Source organism: Ascaphus truei, chromosome 5 (genome assembly GCF_040206685.1).
Source record: "Ascaphus truei isolate aAscTru1 chromosome 5, aAscTru1.hap1, whole genome shotgun sequence".
Lineage (NCBI taxonomy): Eukaryota > Metazoa > Chordata > Amphibia > Anura > Ascaphidae > Ascaphus > Ascaphus truei.
This window is the reverse complement of record NC_134487.1, coordinates 23,673,572-23,695,413: the sequence shown is the minus strand read 5'-3', so window position 1 is coordinate 23,695,413 and position 21,842 is coordinate 23,673,572. Positions and strand designations below refer to the sequence as shown.

The following is a 21,842-nucleotide window of genomic DNA, read 5'->3' as shown; positions in this document are numbered from 1 at the left end:
TTGGATGTATGAAGCGCTTATTCCTATTAAGTCGCGTGGGTTACAGCTGTAAAGCGCTATGTACATGTGCGGCACTATATAAATAAAGACATGCATACTGAGTGTAGTGCAGGGGGGGGTGGCGAGGAGTGAGCTCCGGAGAATTACAGAGTGGCTGGGAACGGAGGTGGGCTGCCAAAAACAGGATCCTGTGATTCATACCTAGCCTATTACCTTGTATTTTCTAATAGTTATCTTTTGGAGCTGTAAATACAGGCAAATAATGGCTCTACATCATGGATTATCTCCTACAAAGACTATTTACCATACAAAAAGGAACCCCTTCATGTAGCACAGCTCGGAAAAGGCTCTCTGAATGAGAAGGGATTACAATTCGACAGAACAATGCAGGCGGTGTTATTCTTATTCGGAGCTCAAGCTTGTAAAACGATTGTGTGCACACTCCTGCTTTGGCACTGTTCCTTTAAAATACATTGCACGTTACTTAAAGCAGCAGCCTCGCCTTATAAAACCCCCCCATTTTTTTGCAGCATAGGAAGAGGGGGGGGGGGGAGGGATTATCCATTGATCTGCAATATTTTTAGCTCCAGTGAAATCCAGGTCCCCGAGATAGTTACCGGCATTACTTATTGGCTTTTAAAGGGGATTGAAATGGTTGTTCGGTCGTATGCTGCAACGGATGTTGTAACTTCTGATTTTAGCAAAGATGTGGCAGCCATTTTGGTTCCTCTGCTGCACAAGTTAAACCCTGTTATTTAACTGGTGTGTGTGTGTGTGTGTGTGTGTGTGTGTGTGTGTGTGTGTGTGTCTGTCTGTCTGTCTGTCTGTCTGTCTGTCTGTCTGTCTGTCTTACGGACCTCCCACCCCCCAGGGTCTTAATGCTTTAAAAAAAAAGACAAACGGTGCTTCATAAAGTGACAAAGTTAAACATACATTCACTCTTGTAAACCTATTCTATAATTCTTTTATATATCCCCTTTCTTGTATCTAGCAGACAAATAAATGAATAACAGGAGTGTATTATAAGTGCATTAGAACAGGAGTGGCCGACTCCAGTCCTCAAGGGCCAGCAACAGGTCAGCCTCTAAGGATATCCCTGCTGTGCTGAAGCAGGGATATCCTGAAACCCTGACCTGTTGCTGGCCCTTGAGAACTGGAGTTGGCCCACCCCTACTTAAGAAGGAACCAATCGCCTTTAATAGAGCACTTTACTTACAGCGGTAGCCGGACATCTCTGTGCTGTGGCACATAGCAGAAGATTGCAGATTATTATGTCCCACAAACAGTCCTATCAGAAGGTATTAGATAAAGCTCATAGTATCATTAGGTGACCATGCAAACATTAAAGACAAAATATTGATATAATTCTGCTGGTCTGAACAGGCACAAATTATTTACAGGGGCGAGAAAAAGTTTGTGAACCCCGTAGGATTTTCACATATTTCAAATCTAAAATAATATTGGATCTTAATTCAGCTCCCAATAATAAAGATAACCTGATGACACAAAAACATGATACTTTTTCAACATTGAAAAATACTCAAATGATTTAACATTCTTTTTTTGAGCAGTGGTTGCATTGTTGCATTGTTGCATTGTTGCATTGTTGCATTGTTGCATTGTTGCATTGTTGCATTGTTACGTTGTCGCTGGGGGCAAATATAATTGCACATGTTCAGTGTTCACATACTTATAGATTACTTTGATAAGACCACCAATGTGCCATTGCACATTTGCACTTTGCTTTTTAACACCTTTTAAAAGCATCACACTTTGACCTCTGGTTCAGCGTTCCTTTTGCGATGTGTATATAGCATAGTGAGCAATATTTCCCATCCTCTTTACAAATCTTACTGATACTTTGTCCATTTCTTAACTGAAGACATTTCCAGACTCTGATCTGGTTCTCTTTCATAACCTCTATTGTATCCATGTACCTGACCAAGGTATTTTTACATTGTATTGCCTCTACTGCTGTCTCTCTTCCATATATTCAGTAGCCGAATACTGAAAAATGTACACTGGTGCACTTTATTCTACATTGTCTTTTGACTGTAATAAATAATGTTTCTCAACACCTATTCTCTCATAGACCCTCTACAATCTGGCATCCGCACCGCTCACTCCACTGAAACAGCCCTCACTAAAATAACTGACCTCCATGCTGCCAAAGACAGAGGCCATTACACTCTGCTCATATTACTTGACCTCTCCGCAGCATTTGACACCGTGGACCATCCTCTTCTCCTTCATATTCTCCATACTCTTGGTATTCGTAACAAAGCTCTATCCTGGATCTCCTCTTACCTCTTCCATCGTACTTTGTGTCTTTTCTGCCAACACCTCCTCATCTATCGATTTCTCTCTGGGGGTATCCCAGGGCTTTGTCCTGGGACCTCTCCTCTTTTCTCTGTACACACTTTCTCTAGGTGACCTAATCAAATCTCTTGGGTTTAAATATCACCTCTATGCTGACGACACATTTACGTTTCAACCCCTAACCTTACACCTGCTGTACCGACCACAGTGTCTGAATGTCTCTCTGCTATATCATCCTGGATGGCCCACCGCCGACTTAAACTTAACATGACAAAAACAGAACTCCTCATACTTTCTCCCAAAACTGGCCCCACTACCTCATTCCACATTACTGTTGGAAGTACTATCATTCACCCAGTAGCCCAAGCACGCTGCCTAGGGGTCACACTCGACTCCCCTCTCACATTCTCCTGTCACATTCAAAATGTTTCTAAAACATGTCGCTTTTTCCTCCACAATTGATGTCGAGAAGTCAGGGAGCGCAGTACACTAGTGGAAGCATGTGGGGACAAAACACACAAATAATAGTGCAACTCTGTGAAAACAACACTAAGATCTCAAATAGAGAGCCTTAAGCCACTCAGGCTAGTGAGGGGCACAGTGAGACAAATGAAGAGCCACAAAAGTGAGAGCAACACTTGGATATAATTCTCATATAAATAACGAGAGTGGATGCAGTGGGAACTTACAGGAAAACCCCAATTAATGGGCAAATATTATTCCTCCGCAATATTACAAGGATACGCCCTTTCCTCTGTTGCTCGACTGCTAAAACTCTGACATAGGCCCTTATTCTCTCACGTCTCGATTACTGTAACCTCCTACTGTCCGGCCTTCCTGTCTCTCACCTGTCTCCCCTACAATCTATCCTAAACGTTGCTGCCAGAATTACGCTACTTTTTCCTAAATCTGTTTAAGCGTCTCCCCTGCTGAAATCCCTCTCCTGGCTTCCTATCGAATTCCGCATCTCACACTCAATTCTCCTCAGTTTTAAAGTTTTACAGTCTTCTGCCCCTGCTTACATCTCAGCCATAATTTCTCGCTATGCACCAACCCGACTCTTGTGTTCTGCTCAAGGATGTCTTCTCTCTACCCCCTTTGTATCTAAAGCCCTCTCCCGCCTTAAACCTCTCTCACTGACTGCCCCACACCTCTGGAATGCCCTTCCCCTCAATACCCGACTAGCACCCTCTCTATCCACCTTTAAGACCCACCTTAAGACACACTTGCTTAAAGAAGCATATGAATAGCATCATGGCTAATACTAGACACATGATTCATAAAGCTTGGCCCCCTGCAGACGCACTTACCAGAATGCCCTCATACTGTCTCTGTACGTTCTTCTTACCTACCAATTAGATTGTAAGCTCTTCGGAGCAGGGACTCCACTTCCAAAATGTTACTTTTATGTCTGAAGCACTTATTCCCATGGCCTGTTATTTGTATTTGTTATGTATATGATTGTCACGTGTATTACTACTGTGAAGCGCTATAAAAATAAAGACATACTGTACATACAATGTTGCCATTGCTTGGATTTTCCTGGTACATCGACCACAGCTGTGGTGCATTTGTTTGGTGAGTGGATATCTGCCAACCTATCCAAGATAATCTGTTCTGAGAGCACATATTAATTTTGTACGTCATTAACCCCCAAATGTGCTTACTTTCCTACATTCCTCTTCTTTCTTAGTCAATTGTATTATATCTTGCATACAACCTGGATCGTCCATACCCTCGGCAATTCCCTGTGCTAGGTAGGAGTGGTTGGAAATGTGTTACAAAAACAAATACTTTAACAAAGTCAACAGAATGTCAAAAACATTGATACAGGCAATGCCTGTAGTATTATAGTGTATACTTATGTGAGTCTTGTTTTGAATGTGTGCACACCTCCCACTGTTCTACATACACATACAATATACCTATACATACAATAGCTTCAATTTCCACATCTGTAATATTCCAAATTTAACAATGTTTGTGGGCCCAGTCTGGTTTGTTACCTTTATCCTTTTTATGTATATTACTCTATGGAAACATGCAAAACTGCTTTCTGATTCTTTGCCAGCTCAATCCCCCAATGAGAGAAGTGCTGAGAGATTGTCCGGTCTCTCTGTAATAGAGAAGACCTTCCTTGACCATTAAAGTGACGATTTAATCTGAATCACTTTTGCAGTACTGTGTACTACATTTACTTAGCATTTTACTTCCCACTGTGTGTGGCTTTAATGCCAGGAGGAAATGTGTGGAAAGAACAAGCTGGTGGTTGTCCTTTTAGGCCAGGGCCATGGTCAAAAAGACCGTGCTGAGCCGCGCTGAGGGGAAACATTATCCCTATCAGCACGGCTTTAGACGGCGCTTCCGAGGCGTGTGGAATTGCAGCCGACATCATCATTTAAGTTTTCCCGCTGAGGGAAGTGCAGGGCCGGTCACGTGACCGCCAAAAGCCAATGGCAGTCCGTGACGTGTCGCGCTAGCCCTGCCTCCCGCCCAGCTCCCACCCAGCTCCCACCCGGCTCACAAGCGCGCACGCTGACGCTCACGCAGGGACACAAAAAAGCTCCTGCTTGAGCAGGAGAGCATGAGCGTCAGCGCTGTGAATGCCACCATGTCCGAGGCCTTAGGAAGAGAGTCTGTTTCATGGTGTAGTCTGTTTGCTTTTAAGGTGTAGGCACTTTCTGGGGAAAAAACCTGTAAAATTGGTAAACAAATGGCATTAAAAAATGAATGTTAGCTTGGTTAATTAAATATTTATTTTGGCTACAGATTTTGTTCTCTGTTTGAAAGAAACGTGCAATTACACTCACGTATCACGAGAATGTGGATAATAAATGTTATTGTATAGCGCTGCTAGTTTTACGTAGCGCTTTACAGAGACATTTTGCAGACACAGGTCCCTGCCCCGTGGAGCTTACAATCTGTTTTTGGTGCTTGAGGCACAGGGAGATAAAGTGACTTGCCCAAGGTCTCAAGGAGCCGACACCGGGAATTGAACCAGGTTCCTCTGCTCCTTCAGCCCTGGATTGACAGGAGTGACGCAATCTCAACATTAATAGTTCTGATGTCCTTTTTTTTCCGGTTATAAAATATACATAATTAGGGCACTGTAACAAGAATATAGTAGTATTTATTGTATTAACTCTTTATAAAGTTGGAGGGACATATTTAACAGTTGAGCAGCGTTTTAGGTGAGGCACGGACTGTGGGAAATGGACGTGTAACCCCTCCTTGCCCGGCTTTTGCTTAAAGGAGGGTCACAGGTGTGTAAGATAGTGATGTACGTTAGTGTAGACGCTCATACCTTGTCCAGAGGGTGCTGGTGTTCAGGCTGGCTGTTTCTACACGCTGATAAGAAGGGCTCCAGGGACTATTATGTAATACAGATTTCTTTATTGACACACGACAATAGTTCATACACACGGCTTATAATCACCTTCCCTTGTCCTGTTAAGGGGAACTGCGCTTCTATAACTTCCGTGATCAGCAGTCACTCCCAGGTACTTTCCTAGACTCGGCATAGTGGTGTACTTCAATCCAGGTTCCCATCTATCCAACATCCTTACAATGTCCTAGCAGCCTTCACTTGGCAATCTGGTGGGCATGTATTTAAGAGTTGACGTTGGAGCAGAGGTGTGCAAACTGGGGTGCGGGGGCGTGAGATTATCTTGGCTGGGTTTACAGAGCCCCCCCCCCCCCCCCACGCTTCCCAATGGCACTTAAATTAAGTGCCGGGGAAGCGGCGAACGCCTCTGTAAATTTCACTTACCTTGGTTCAGACGGCATCTGGAGACGCGTCAAATGATGCCGCAGGATCATGTGAGGTTACGTGCTATGACAACGTGACATGACGCCCAGAACGCCGGAACCAATGTAAGGGGGGGAGCGCGCGCAGAGAGTGGGACAGCCGGCAGGGGGCGCAGGAGAAAAAGATTGCGCCCCCCTGCGTTAGAGCAGCCTTAGTTGTGACAGTTCCTAGGAACCCTGGTTTAGGGATCCCTTGCTTTGAGTTGTCACACACGTCCTCCTTAAGAAATAGATGGCTATGGCATCTTTATAAGATATTAGGGGCCCTCTCTAGCTGGGGCACTTTTCCCGAACTGCAAAAAAAAAACAAAAGGACATACTACTAACACCATAGACCATACACGTAACAGTGAGACTCTCCTCCACTGGTGTTCTCCAGGAGCCTGGGGTCTGAAAGCTTCTACAGCTCCTTTTTATACCCCTGAGTGATGTCACTAGCCTGCCCCTGTAACTGGGCAAGATATACAGACATCCTTAGCCAATAGGATCTACTTTTAGCAGGTGCTAGTTACAGCAAGTTCTGCCACAAAGGAGGGGCTGGTCCCCTGACAGGGACTGCTCTGGCAACATCACTGGTCACCTGAAATATGTTACATAAAATAAAGCACACAATACTGTTGATGGACACGCCAAAGCATTATATTCCCTGTTTGAATGTATGACTATTTCAAGCTATTATAATATTATGTATGTAATCCCTCTTTATTCCCCTAGACTGATTTTAGACGTATGCTAGGGCGGTAGCCCAAGTCCTACTTCCCTGGATGTATGTGATACAACGCATCCGGCTTAGGGCCTGGCTTAGGTCAGACAATATGACCTGACGCGTGTCTTTGAACAGCAGGGGTTTTCTATTTATATACACACAATAGAGTCTTTGCGATCCTCAATCATGAGGATCCTATATACAATGCAAGACCAGTTATTACAACAATTCAACAATATGTGTATCGCTGTGCTACTGTCCCTCAATGTCTCTCTAGGTCCCAATGAACCTGTATTATAAAGGGGCTGTTATGGTGTTCGTTCGTTTGAATGTTTGGTTATATTGTTGCAAGCTTGGTTCTTCGCAAAAACTTGTGTGTAGTCAATGGTACTGTACGATTTGCAAGTGTGATCCCCTCTGGGATTATTCACGACTCCCGTAACATGATTGGCTGTAACGGGTGTGTGTGGACCATAACTGTCCTCTCTGTGACTATTCCTACGCTGCTGAACTGGGATGGTTCCGTGCTCATGCTGATCTTTGCCTCCTCCTCCTCCTAGGGACAGGGACCGCCAGTCTCCTAGTCTCTGTAGCTGTGCCCTCCTCAAGGCTCATGGGACTCTTAAACTCTCCTCTCTTAGCTTCTCCAATTACACAAACCCTTTTTTGGGTTCTGTCATTGGCACAAGAGCCTGTCAATCAATATTAGATATCCTTTATAGGGGGTTACACGTATAGTACATTTGGAGAAGAAATGGACCACATTTTTATTTATTATTTTTTAAGACCACCTCAAATATCAGCTTATTAATAAGCTATAGTACAATCGTTTATGAAGACCACCCCCCCCCTTTTTTTTTTCTTTTTTTTTTTTTTTACATTTCTTTTTAATTCAGTTGTAATGTAATTTTAATTCAATTTTGTGTTGAGGATGAAAATTGAAGCTCAAACCCACATTAACGTTCTTCTGTTTGAAGTGGAGACACTGAACACATTTCATTTCCATACTGGCTAATGCCGTATCAATGACCAAGCTCAAACTGTTAAATAGCAGTCCACTTTGGGATCACTGAGTACTTCCTTCTCCCAGTCTTTGCTGTTTCGTAAACACATCTGCCACTTAAGAGACCGATTTTAGAGCTGTTGAAATGTCGCTATAATTTCATTCTTCAAGAACCTTAAGAGTTCTTGCCATCTACAACGTATCTACGTTTCTGAAAGACCAAAATGCTACTAGAACTTATGAGCGGTACGACGGTTCAATGCAATACGGAAAAGTCGTAGGGCAGAAAGGAATAAGAAACGTTAATGAGCACATTGGTCATGCTACATTTAATGTCACTATCCAGAATCTTTTGTCCGCAGCTTAATGCTGTTTAATGTGCTATTGGGTGAATGAAACAGGCTTGAGTGACCTGTGGAAGATCTGTTGATGCACACGTGTTCTCCATCTTAAGTGTAAATGAAGCTTTTATGTTTTGATCAGTCACCCTTTAAATCACTTTGCTCCGCACATGACACGCTTGTGAGGATCAATTTAAAGTTCGGCGTAATAAACCATCCACCTGATCTAAGTACTTGCATATATTTTCCTTTTTATGCTACACCAGTGCTTTTTCTATAAGGGTCCCCCTTTGGGCATCCTTAAAGGGTTCCCTATAATTTTTAGGTCATTTGTAAATTCTTCTGTATTTGGTACAGTTTTCAATGTATCTGATCCCAGACGCGCTATTAGAGAGGGTTGGGGTTCCTTATAATGCATCTAATCTCAGAAGCGCTATTAGTGTTAGGGGTCCTCAGAATTTCACAATATAGTTTTTGGTTTCTTAACCCCAAAAAGTTTTTTTTTTTTAAAAACCCCATTGTTTTACACTGCCTACCCGCCTAGGACGTTTGGCCGCGCCGCCGACCTGACAAGCCATGTCTGCTGCGCCCGGACAACTGCATGTTTTCATTGTCCCGTGCCAAAAGGCTACACTGCCTAGACAGGCTGCTCCAATGCGCCATCTTTAAATGTCCTGTGGTGTTTTGGTTGCGGCCAAACGTCCCAATCCGCTGCCTACAACCTGTTGCCACTTTGCTTCCTCTTCTGCTCCTTCTGACATGGCATGGACTTTCTCCATGAAGCTGCATGAAGAAGGGCCATGTGCATCAATCTATAACTATTAACGAAAATATGGTTGAATAAAGTATGTAAAAAAAAAAAAAATACATTGTTTCTGGGCTACATATGTCTGCTAAAAATTATATGTTTAATTAATAAGTGATAACATTCTATAATTTTTTTTTTTCCAGTTTAAGATCCTCAATGTACCCATGTCCTCCCAACTTGCTGCAAATCATTGGAACCAACAGCAAGCTGAGCAAGAAGAGCGAATGAGGATGAAGAAGCTCACTCTGGACATTAATGAGCGTCAGGAACAGGAGGATTATCAAGGTAGGGCTTGTACCCTTCATCTCCTTTCTAATTACGATCTCCGTCATTAACATGATTTCTTCACCACTGGAAATGGAGTCTTAATAGACATGAACTTTGCCAACAGTTTGACTTTCATGAACATTTATGTGCTGCTGAATGTTTCTAAAGGAGCTGTTTTTAGATGTTTGTACAAGCGTTGACCCGTAGCAACTCAAAGAATGATATTGTGTCGGAGCAACATAAAATATATGGGTTATCTTAGCTGTGCCTACATTTCTTTTGTATATGCTTCCCGTGAGTTCTGCTTTTCTCTTCAGATTTAGATGAACACAGGTTTTTGTTTTCTTCCCTCTTTTCCCACCAATGTAGCATCTACTATAAATGCAGTAACAATAGATAGGTAATGAGTTGCGGGTGATGGGAGCGGCGGTGGATTCACGGTCCTTTTGACAAATTTATGCGTGTTACTCACCCATGCTCATCATGTTTGATACATGAGGCAAACAGAAGTGCAGTATTCTTTGAGGTTGACATGAATTTGATTGGACCAACATGTAAACTGATGGTAAATGATCTTTCAAGATCACATGGTTCCAATTGTTGAAATGAGAAAAGGCCTCTTTTGGGGGGAAAAAGGCCCATGTATTGTATGCTCCTGAACAAAAAAGGATAAAAGATGTCATCCATTAAAAGGTAACATAGCCTGCTGAACTGAGTCTTCTACAGAATCAAAAACTCTCCTGCGTAATACACACCGTCTGCTTACCAAGATGTATTTTTTTATGTTTATACATTGATGTCAGGAGTCACATCAATGTATAAAGTTTGGTGCCACAGTGGTACAGGTCTTATGATTGTGAGGCTTATTAATACAAGCTCACTTATTTATTACTGCAATCCAATTACTTGGCATGCTTCTCAGAGCCACGTATGCATCATCAATATTAGTGTGTGGCAAACAGTTGATGCCCAGTTGGAAAGCCTGGATCTGCTTTGCTTTAAGAAATAGTGAACTTTTAAAACTGCACTTTGATGTAGTGTGTGCTACATTTTATATGGATAACTTAAACCTCAGTTGTTGCAAACCATTTAGTAATGAGTATTGCATTTTAGTAAGGAGAGTCTCTGTTAAAATGACTTTACTTTGCTCTCTAAATCCTAGTTTTAGATTTTAAAGCATGCTGTCCAACTTGCCAGTTCTAATACTGTTGTAAGCTGTTCAGTAGCACTACAGGCTGGGAGATTGAGGAACTGTATTCTCCATTATATGCACAAAGGTTTAATTGTTTATAGCTACCATTCTGCTTTTTGCCTTTATTGGTTGTTAGCGAGATACTGTACACATTGCAAAACTTATTATAAATTACTGCTGCCTGCAAAACTGGAAAATGCGTATCGAATTACCAAGGATTTACAGATCGAACTTCAGCTCTTGCAATGCACCTGAACCAACTCAATTACAAAGTTCCTTCATCTTCTGAAGTTTAAATTTTTTTTTTTTTAAAACACTTAATCCTTAAAGTGGTAATCGAAACGCGCAATTTGATTAGTGCATTTTTAACAGTATTGAAGCAGGGGGTTTCCGGAGCTGAACCCCATTAATGTCCGCTCTGGGGACCCCCTGCTTCCGGAGATCCCTCCATAGTAGGTGCTGGTAGCTGCTCTGGTCGGCTAGCAGGGATCACTGAATGGCCGCGTTTCAAAGCTCCCGCAGCCAATAGGAACCCGTGACTTCATCCAGTGCGGCTTCCTATTGGCCCATGTGACACGAGAGCTTTAAACTCGCAGGAGATCCTGGCACCCCCTCCGGAGGTAGGTATCTCTGGTAGCTTGGGGGTCCCTGGAGCTGATATTAATGGAGTTCAGCGCCGGAGCCCCCTGCTTCAATCCTGTGTAAAAATAATAATAATAAAACAAATCACAAAAATATTGCCTGCGTCGGTTGCAACTTCAAAGAGGCAATCCATGCGGCGTCTTTTATTTATTTTTACTTATGTACAGGATTGCAGGAGGGGTCTGGAGCTGAACGCCATTAAGTCCAGCCCCAGGGACGCCCTGCTTTTAGAGAGATTTCCCTTCGTAGCTGGTGCCGGTAGCCATTCCGGGGTTCATATTATGGGCGATTCTCACAGCTCTCGGGGCCCCTTTCAGGCCATTAGGGAGCTGTGACAGCACCCGGTGCGGCTTCCTATTGGCCCATGTGAGGCGGGAGCTTTAAACTGCAGAACGCTGCAGAGATACCGGCACCCCATACAGAGGCAAGTATCTCAAGGTGCAGGGGTCCCCGGAGCTGAAATGAATGGGGTTTAACTGCGGAGTTTCCCTGCTTCAATCCTGTATTGAAGAATACAAAAAATAAAAAATGCCACGCATTGTTCCTTTAAAGCTGCAGTCTGTGCTGATTTTTAATAGAGCGTTTCTTGCCCTTTCCAACACTGATTTTTATTTTTTTTTATTTTTTTTTAAATCTGATGCACAGTTTAGGAGATATAAGCTTTAAAATATTACTTGTCCGGGAGGTCTATTGCAAATGTATTTATTTATTTTTAACCCCTTTAGATACTAACATTTGAGTTAAACTCTTATAGGGTACCGGAGGGGATTGATGCTGAAACCTGCATTTCATTTGTGTAGAATTGAGTAAAAAATAAAAATAATATACACCACAAAAATCTACTGTGCAAACCTTTTCAGAGTGCTACAACATAAAGAATATAAATAATGAAAAGTTGTTTTTTCCAGTATTGCAAATTGCTTCCTTCGGTATTGCCAAGAAGCAGTGCTTTTTGTAAAAAAAAATAAAAAATATAGGCCTGATACTTGGGGAGAGCGCAGGGCCTCTTACCTTCTCCGGCTCCTCGTGTCCAGCTACGTCTCGGCATCACGTGGCATCGCCTTGTCATGGCAACGCAGCGCTGTGTGGCGTCCTGTTGTCATGGCAAAGCGTCGTCGTGAGCGAGAAGGCAAGAGGCACTCAGAAAAATAGGTGCCGTCCCAGCACGTACCTTCACAAAAAAAGCCCTGCATGGAAGTGTAACACTATAGTGCATTTGCCGAGTGATTTGCATGTTACAGTTTTTTTTGGACCATGTTCAAATATATTAACCATGGTCCCTGGGAGTGTTACAGCCGAAGTTACATCCCATGCTTTGAAGGGGTAATTTAAACCGTAACTGCTGCTTGGTGCCTTTATCGCATCCTTATGCTCTCCAACTCTCGCCTAGTAATGATGCAGAAGCCGCTGCCATGGAGAAGGATTTTGCTCTCTGAGTGGGATAGAGGGTAGTAGGGAAAAAGCTCTATCCTGCAACATCGCAAGCTGTTTTCCATGAGATATTTGCTAATGAGAAGTGTTCTACTCCCTGTTGTGCAGTGCAGTATTTCCATGTGGGTTTTTGTGCAGGGAAACTTTTATCCGACGCTTGCCTCAGTACAGGAACACGGTAAAACTCCTTTGTTGGTGTTTTCCTTACAGAAATGTTACAGTCTTTGGCTCAGCGTCCAGCTCCTGCCAATACGAACAGAGAGCGCCGACCTCGGTACCAACATCCGAAGGGAGCGCCCAACGCAGATCTCATCTTCAAGACTGGTGGCAGGTGAGATGAACTTCAATTCTGAGGTAGCAAGCATGGCCTTAAACGTCAGATGTATTCAGGTTTCACTTAATAGAGCGGTTTGGTATGTTGAAAGGTGCAGTCTCTAACTATAAAGAAATATATATTTGAGTTGCAAAACTATTCTCTACCATAGCCCCAGTCATACATAACTGACAACATTTCTCTCTCTCTCTCTCTCTCTCACTCTCTCACTCTCACACACACGCTCACTCTCACACACACGCTCACTCTCACACACACGCTCACTCTCACACACACGCTCACTCTCACACACGCTCACTCTCACACACACGCTCACTCTCACACACACGCTCATTCTCACACACACTCTCACTCTCACACACGCTCACTCTCACTCTCACACACGCTCACTCTCACACACGCTCACTCTCACACACGCTCACTCTCACTCTCACACACGCTCACTCTCACACACACGCTCACTCTCACACACACGCTCACTCTCACACACACGCTCACTCTCACACACGCTCACTCTCACACACACGCTCACTCTCACACACACGCTCATTCTCACACACACTCTCACTCTCACACACGCTCACTCTCACTCTCACACACGCTCACTCTCACTCTCACACACGCTCACTCTCACACACGCTCACTCTCGCTCTCGCTCACGCTCACACACGCTCACTCTCACTCTCACACACGCTCACTCTCACTCTCACACACGCTCACTCTCACACACGCTCACTCTCACTCACACACTCTCACTCTCACACACTCTCACTCTCACACACTCTCACTCTCACACACTCTCACTCTCACACACTCTCACTCTCACACACTCACGTAATTGGCTTGGAAAGATTGTGATTATCTTTATAGAAAAAGTGTTAGTTTTGTCTCTGTCTCCTATGGGGGGTGGGGAGGTCCTATGTAATTCTAATCTTAGTCTTCCCCTGCATCTATTTTTTTCTTATACTAAAACCACACACATTGGGAGTTACCAATTTGCCTGCAGATACATCCGCTTACAAACAGTCCTATAAAGAAAGAGATTAGGTAAAGATTGTGAAAGCCTTCTAAAGCTTTCGGTTACCATGGAAGCATTAGAAGTAAAACAGTGTATATTTAAAAATGCCAATACCGGTCTAGGGGAAAAAAAAAATGTAAGCCCTGTTATAAAATCTGAGGATGACAATCTTTTTCTGCTAAAATTCTTGGTATATATTAAAGGGACGATCTTGGGTCACACAATTAATTGGGAAAAGAATATGCAGCCTCGGTGGTGTTTCCCCTACCTTACCCCCTTTGCCTCATAAAATCAATCGTGGGGAGGGAAGGGCCCTTTGTCTGTTCCAGCTCTAGCTCGGCACTGAGCACTGACATCACAGAAAGGGGGTAGGTAAAACGTTTCACGCCTCCTGTTTCCGCTTACCATGTCTACAAACGGATTGTCCAACTAAAAAAAACCCAACTATCTGCTTTATTTACCCTATTCCCAATGCCACTGTTTGTTTTGGTTTTATGAGGGATTACATCTTTATGGCAATACTGTGGCATTTATTGGGGTGAGGGGGTGTAATTCTAATAAATTGAAGAATCCATATATTTCTAATTGGCATAAAGAGAATGGCACTCTGTCTGCTTATTAAAAAGCCATAATAAAGTTCATTGTGTCACTGCATACATAGTGAGAGAAGCTTGGTAAGGTAATATGTATTATGCTGACACAAGGATAAGGTTTCAAATCTGTTTGCTACAAGAACAAATAGTTATTTTAGGTACATATAAGCTATATAGTATAATCAATGGATGATAATGCATGTTCACTAGAAAGGAAGGGGGTGTAAACTACTAAAAACGCTATCTTCTCATGCCCACGGGGTTAAGGGTAAGTTTAGTCCTAATTTATTCGGATCAAAGAGTTTATCTATTGACAACAAAGACAATTTAATAAGAGGTGCTATCTGTTAAATACAGTATTAAGCAATATAGTATTTGGGATTTCTGCATCCTAACACCAATTGTTTTGTTTACCCAGTGCCCAAAAGGACACACTAAAATATACTTGTTGCTTCTTTCTTGCATTGAAGGGGTAATATATTTGCAAATGCAAGCCCAAAAGCCTGGATGTAGAAAAACACAATAACTAGTACTGTATTGCATAATATACTACAGTATAATAACAGGGTTTTTTTCTGTTGAGGAATGATTTTAACATGAAGCAAGAATTGCAGAGCACTTCCAAAGTTATAGAGTAGAGCGATATGCTTTTTCAAAAAGTCCACGGTCAATAGTCTTTGCAGAAAAATAAAATAATCTTGCTAATTTTATAACGAGCATACTGTATAATCGAGATAAAATGAATGCATTTTTTTCTTTTTACTTGCTGAAACGGCACCTTTTTAATGGTGAAATGCCTGACGCTCAATATGAACTCAAGCATAAAATCCACTACTAGGCAAAATCCCATCAGTGCTTAATCATGCGGGGGCCACACAGTATTAAACACATTGGCTTTAAACTGGAGGATGACCGGTTTGGCTGCGGTCCTGTAAAGGAAAAGCAGAAGAACACTGTTCGGGCTCTGAAAGAGGACCACGTCTGATGGCTCCTTTTTAGAAAACCCTCATTTATTTGAGTTCTGTATTTATTATACTAGTTCTGTGCATACCATATACTTTTACTTTCACACTAAAGCAGGGGTGTGCAAACTTTTTTGTGTGTGCGTCCCCCCCCCCTTTTTCGCCGACGTTTTCTGATGTCACGACGTCATGTGGCATAGCGTTGCCCTGGTGACACGTCCCCAGAAGCTGCCAGAGAATAACGTAAGGCAGGGGAGCGCAATCCTTTTCTCCTGCACCCCCCTGCCGGCTTTCCCCCTCTCTGCTCGCCCTCCCCCCCACCTTGGTTCCGACGTTCTGTGCGTCATGACGTCACGTCAAATGACCCCCGATATTTAAAGCATTGCCGTTTTCAAAACCTCCCCGGGATTACAGGCCATTTAGATGACCTTGTTGGAATTTAATTAAACGGCTGGAGAACGCTTATAATAAACATAATTAAAAAAAAATCTTTGGCATTTTCGGCACCATTTGGGTTGAATCGTGTGTCCAACTCCAATAATGGGAAGAAGGGACTGAAAGCAAGGGATGAAATAGAAAGCAATGGGAAGGAAAAGGTTCAAGGACACAAAGTGAACAGAAGATTCACAGAGAATAGGAATGAGGTTCCGGAATCCTAAGGCCCCGCTGCGGTCGGCGGCGTGGGCCACCAGCCCCTTACCTCAAGTGTGCTTATCCCCGCTGCCTCCTTCCGACAGGGCTGACTGCGTGCTGTGATGCGTCAGCCCGCGGGAGCTGCAAGCTCCTGGTGGTTTGCAGCACTGGCGCGTCATGTGGTGCGGCAGTCAGCCAATGAGGGGAGGAGGGGAGCGGTTTGGAGCTACGGGAAGGAGGCGGCTCGGGAAGAGGCTGTCCTACAGTGGTCAAGTTATTTGAAGTCCTGAGGCTCCCTGTGAATAACATCAAGAAGCACAGGGAAGCATATCTGGGGAGAGCGTTAAAATCTACCTCACAGGCTTGGGTGGGGACAAGCCATGCATAGGGATCAATGCACTAACCCTTTCAGTGCTGGGCTGAAACAGACTTTGCGATATAAAAGGATCCATAAGGCTCCCCATATCCTGCGCTCCCCTCTCCCCATGTTTGCTGATGGGAGAGAGGGGGTGACGGGGCACAGATCCACTCCCTGTCTCTCCCCGGCTATGGTTTGTGGGGAGCTGCAGAGACCGAGGGGGGGGGGGGGGGGGGCGCGCGCCTGTGACATCTGTGGTGGGTTTAGATGAGACAGCACAGCCTGGAGAGGGACATTACCCCCTGTCATGGCTGCGCCCCCTGACCTGTTTTGGCCACGCCCCCCGCGCCTAAAAAAAGTCAGCTGCAGACCCCAGATCGCGGTGCAGTGACTTGCAAGCAAGGCGGCAGTGCGGACGCGTGCAGTGGGTCCTCAGCCTAAGAGTGTAGATCAGTTGTACTGGAGCTCATGGAGAGCGCAAGCAGAATACGCCTGGAAATACAGAGGATGTGTATTTTCTCTGCTCAAACCTGATCCCTGTTGCTCACAGTCCAATAAGATTCCAAGATTTGTCAAGGAAATGTCTGCACAATAACTGTTGGATGCACAATTCCTTAAAATTTGAGTTTCTCTACCTAAATATTTGCTTATTTTCTGCCTCAACACTTGCTTATTATTTTTTGTTGCTATAGTTTTTTACGTTTCTGAAAACTATGAAAAAAAGGTTAAAAAAAAAAAAAAACATAGCTCGCCCATGTTCTTTCAAACATTATACCCATCATTTAACGTGCGTGGGATAGGATTCACTATATGGCATGAACTTGAATGGCTATTAATTCTTGGTTGTTGATACTTCTAAGTTTCCTTTGTTTTTCACAGGGATGTCACTAAAGCTAGAAAACAAGTTAAGACTGAGTTCAAAAGTATGCAATAACTCCTTGAATTACATTAATTTGACATTAGTAGTATCACTCTTCAATGATCATTGGAATTGCTTGGGACAGACATAAAGCTATGCTTAATAAGAAAGACAGCCAAGGATCATATAGACTAGGTTGGCCAAGTGGTTCTTTCTCAGCATCTGTTTTCAAATTCTATGTTTCAAATAACTTAGTATATTTTTGTGTTTGTTTTTTCTTTATCTGTTTTACCAGGAGACGTTGATCCGGCAGCAAGTGTCATTCCATTGGGCCCTGTATCTTGACAACGTGGCTAGTGGAGTCCTCCAGACATTGAATGAGACCAGCTGGCACATCGCAGCGTGTTCAGAACGGAGAGTTCAGAACGGAAACCTGGGACGGGGCTGGGGAGCGAGGAGGGGCAGGAACACCGGCTTCTGCTACAACCAGACAAGAAGAAGCTTTCCAGCCTAGACACAACAGATACACAAACAGAAAGCATCTGCTGAGGCTTCACAGTGGCCTCAGATTGGGAGGAAAGCAGCGAGATGGTTGACTTTATTAGCAAGCAGTTCAGTTATAAAGTAGAGCGAGATTTTCTTTTTGAAAATAAGTGGATTGCGTTTGAGTTGAAACCATTTGACTGGGTGGAAGGGTCCAACAAGAAGCTTTAGGATGCAGTGATGTCGCACACTTTGGAGGACGGCGGAAGGAATGATCCTTAGGAGCTCCAAATCAACCGCTGACATGGTGCAGAGAGGGCAGAAAAATGGCAATGTTCAATGCAACATGTATGGTGGCAGTCTTTAAGAGTGCACCGAAAGCCGCTCCTCCCAAAAAGGCTTTCTGTTTACGATTTTTGTTTTTAATTTTTCTGTGTGATAAAAGAAAAGGGGGAGTGAGGAAAAGAGCTGGAAGGGAAATAGGTACAGGGTTGGCTGCATACTCTGAACCCCCTTTGCTATCAGAGGGGGCCATCAACAACATGCATGTTGGGGCTCTCTGGCAGCAAAGGGTTTTAGAAGAGCTGTGAAAATCACGTTTGCTGAAAAGGTGCATATAGATCTGAAGTACGAGACGTGTTTCTCCTATCCTGATACCAGCGGAAACACAGGGACGTACTGAAGTCCATCATAAGCACTTCCCCCCCCATAATGTGCCAGTGAGCAGGTTATGGGGGAACAGCAGAGAGGAGAGAAGCAGATATAAATGTTGTGTGGACTTCATGGTTAGAGCCTCAGTGTATAAACCATTCAATGAAAACTTTATACGTTTTCTTTTTCTTTTGCCAAGTAGAAAGTGAATAAATCAGTTGGGTTTATTTCTGTTTCTGACCATCTGTTCTTTATTAGTATAGTTGGGTTTTATTTGCTTTCATGTAAATAGAATCCATTACATAGACATAGCACACGTGTATACTACTTAAATTAGTGTTTTTTTTTGTTTTGTTTTTTTCCCTCAGGCTTTTATTTTTATTTTTTACCACTTTTGGGTATCTCTGCATGTAGGAAAATAATTAAAAATGAATTTGTAAAGTTGTACCATTTTCAACAGAAATGCTGCACGATCTTCACCAGCTTCAGAAAACTGACTTGGCAACGCTGCAATAAAGTGTTGTAAATTCTAATTGCTCTCGTTCTCGTTACTTGGAGCAGTGGCGGGGGAAGTCTAAGAGAAGTCAGACTACTGCTAGATCTGGAATTAGAGGAATACAATTCAAATAATCACTTAAATACTAGCACATTATTGCGTCCGGTGTGCTAGTAATACCAGTTTCACTATGCCAGAATTGGTAAGCTCCAACAGATGGGTCCAAAATTGCGGAAGATTGAGCGCAATATGGATATTGTATGTCTTTATATTGCTTCATAAATGTACTTGGTGCTTCACAAATTGTACAGTACAGGTAATTATAACAATACAATAAGTGCAGCAAAATCAGACAATAGGAAAGGAAATCCCTTCCACGAAGAGATAACAATCTAAGTGGTATGATGGGGAACTTATAGAGACAGCAGGTGAGGGAATACGTGATGTAGATGGCAGTGCTTGGTCCCAATGGGTGGTAGGAGTGACTGAGTGTGGGACTGTAACCATGAGTGCAGGCTATTGGGATGTTTGATTTGTGGGGCAAGTTTTAAAGTTAGTCAGTATTAAAATGAGAGGGCTAACACAATTTACAGGGGGAAAAGATGGCAGGGAGGCATGGGTGAAATCAGGTGTGTATGTCTGGGTTCAGGCTTAGGGGAGACCCCCTGCAGCAGGAAGGAGCAGATAGAGAATGTGAATAGAGGATTTGTGTGTGTGCTTTTTATTGAGGGGTAAAGAAGTTGTTGGGAGAGAGGTGTATAAATAATGGTGAAGTGGGAAAGTTTGAGAGAACAGAGACATTCACAAAGGAGTGAGGAAACGGTAAACAGAAAAAGCTGTAGGGAGGGCAAAGTGAGACGCAGGAGGAGAGACTTCCCAGGTCCTGGAGTATAGAAAGAGTACAGAGTCACAGCTTTTCGAAATTTAAGTTCTCACAGTTGCAAAATTGTTGTGCGGAGTCCCGATCTTCCTCAAATCTTCAACTCTGAACTCTGCCACACACTTTAAATGTGACGCTTAAGATGGGACACAGCCAAGGTAGTCTGTCTTAAATACTCTGAGCACATGCAATTGAATAACAATTAAGGGAGGGGTCTGCCTATCAACTCACAGAAACATACCCCAATAGTTAATTAAATCTTAATTTCTCTTGCAATTGATGGTTCAAAATTCATTAGGATGGTTAGTGACAGCGTGATCATTTGCATTTTTTTTTTTACCCAGAACCCTCAGCTTTTTCATTATCATATGATGGGTGACGCAGGTTCGGGCGGCTATGCATGGCATGTACATGCGCCTGAGTTTCTTTTTTTTATAGGTTTTGACCACCTGATATTTTTTCTTAATCTTATTCTATCATGCCAAGGTTGCCAATACATGTCAAATGACAATACAAAGTAGGATTATATGACATGGCAGGTTACCCTGTGTACACTCGCACACACACTCACACACTCTTACTTAATAAAAAGAAAAAAAGCCCAGAATAAGTCAACAAGTTAGCAGAATAGTCCATTTTAAGAGCATAATAGAATACGACCGTACATTCTTGTTTTTCTTTTGTAGTCTTAAAAGTTGCCATGAGCTGAGAGGGGTTCCCCGGAACACACATGGCCCCTATTTTTCTGCTTTGATCACTGCACAGATTTCCATGTACTGGGGTCACCGCCTCTCTCCAAGGCCAGTACATCTCCTGCGAAATAGAACATTAGGACACATCTATTCAAAACCACTGGTAATGTTAATGAAGCGCTACAGTTCAGCACCACATTTTGTATTGTTAAACCACATAAGCATACTGTACATCCAACCTGAATTCGAAATACGATCTATCCTTTAGTTGTAGGGTGATGGGACTGTGTGCCAAGCCCAGCAGTAAAAAAAAAAAAAACATTTTGGCAATGCAGGTTATCATCAAAAATAAAACTACCCCTTTGTCGAATTTATCAAAATTCTTGTTTACAACCAATAAAATATTTTCCCCATTTTGATTGCATAAAATAAGGATTTCCCAACTAAATCCTCACTGCCATAATTCCTGATTTATTCTTAAATTTATTTATAATTTTATTTATAAAATATTTTACCAGGAAGTAATACATTGAGAGTTACCTCTCGTTTTCAAGTATGTCCTGGGCACAGAGTAAAACAAATAATACATGGTTACAAGTACAGTTACATAAATGAACAGGGTGTACATTATATACAAGACATTGCGTGCACAGTTAAAGAAAATGTATATTATGAGCGTATGAAACAGTTACAGACCAGATTAAAGTGTGAGACAGCCTTAGATTTGAAAGAACTTAAGCTGGTGGTGGATATGAGAGTCTCTGGTAGGTTGTTCCAGTTTTGGGGTGCACGGAAGGAGAAGGAGGAACGTCCGGATACTTTGTTGAGCCTTGGGACCATGAATAGTCTTTTGGAGTCTGATCTCAGGTGATAAGTGCTGCAAGTGGTAGGGGTGAGGAGCTTGTTCAGATAGACGGGTAGCTTGCCAGAAAGTATTTGAGGGTGAGACAGGAAAGGTGAACTTTGCGCCTAGACTCTAGTGATGACCAATCTAGTTCTTTGAGCATTTCGCAGTGATGTGTGTTATAGTTGCATTGGAGAACAAAACGACAAATTGAATTGTAGAGGGTGTCAAGTTTGCTAAGGTGGGTTTGAGGAGCCGAGCCATATACTATGTCTCCATAGTCAATAATTGGCATTAGCATCTGCTGTGCAATACGCTTTCTGACCAGGAGACTTAGGGAGGATTTGTTCCTGTAAAGTACCCCTAGTTTGGCATAGGTCTTGGTTGTCAGGGTATCAATGTGCATCCCGAATGTTAAGTGGGAATCAAACCATAAGCCCAGGTATTTAAAACTAGTGACAGGTGTTAGGGTGGTGTTAGCGTTGGTTCTAATCAGGCGCTCAGTCACTGGAAGCTTTACAAA

At 43.0% G+C, this 21,842-nt stretch overlaps 1 protein-coding gene across 5 annotated transcripts in view; it reads left to right on the top strand.

Moving 5' to 3' along the window:
• Positions 1-18,940, top strand: part of UPF2 (UPF2 regulator of nonsense mediated mRNA decay) — a 118,866-nt gene extending 99,926 nt beyond the window's left edge. For 3 of the 5 annotated variants that reach the window (XM_075599481.1, XM_075599479.1, XM_075599480.1), the window contains 3 exons: positions 9,128-9,269; positions 12,727-12,847; positions 17,569-18,940. In XM_075599481.1, the coding sequence (XP_075455596.1) occupies positions 9,128-9,269; positions 12,727-12,847; positions 17,569-17,578 (273 nt within the window). In that variant the 3' untranslated portion in view covers positions 17,579-18,940. Of the gene's footprint in view, positions 1-9,127; positions 9,270-12,726; positions 12,852-17,568 lie in introns of those variants that run through there. The other 2 variants (XM_075599482.1, XM_075599483.1) reach the window with 2 other exon arrangements.
• Positions 18,941-21,842: the final 2,902 nt, after the last annotated feature.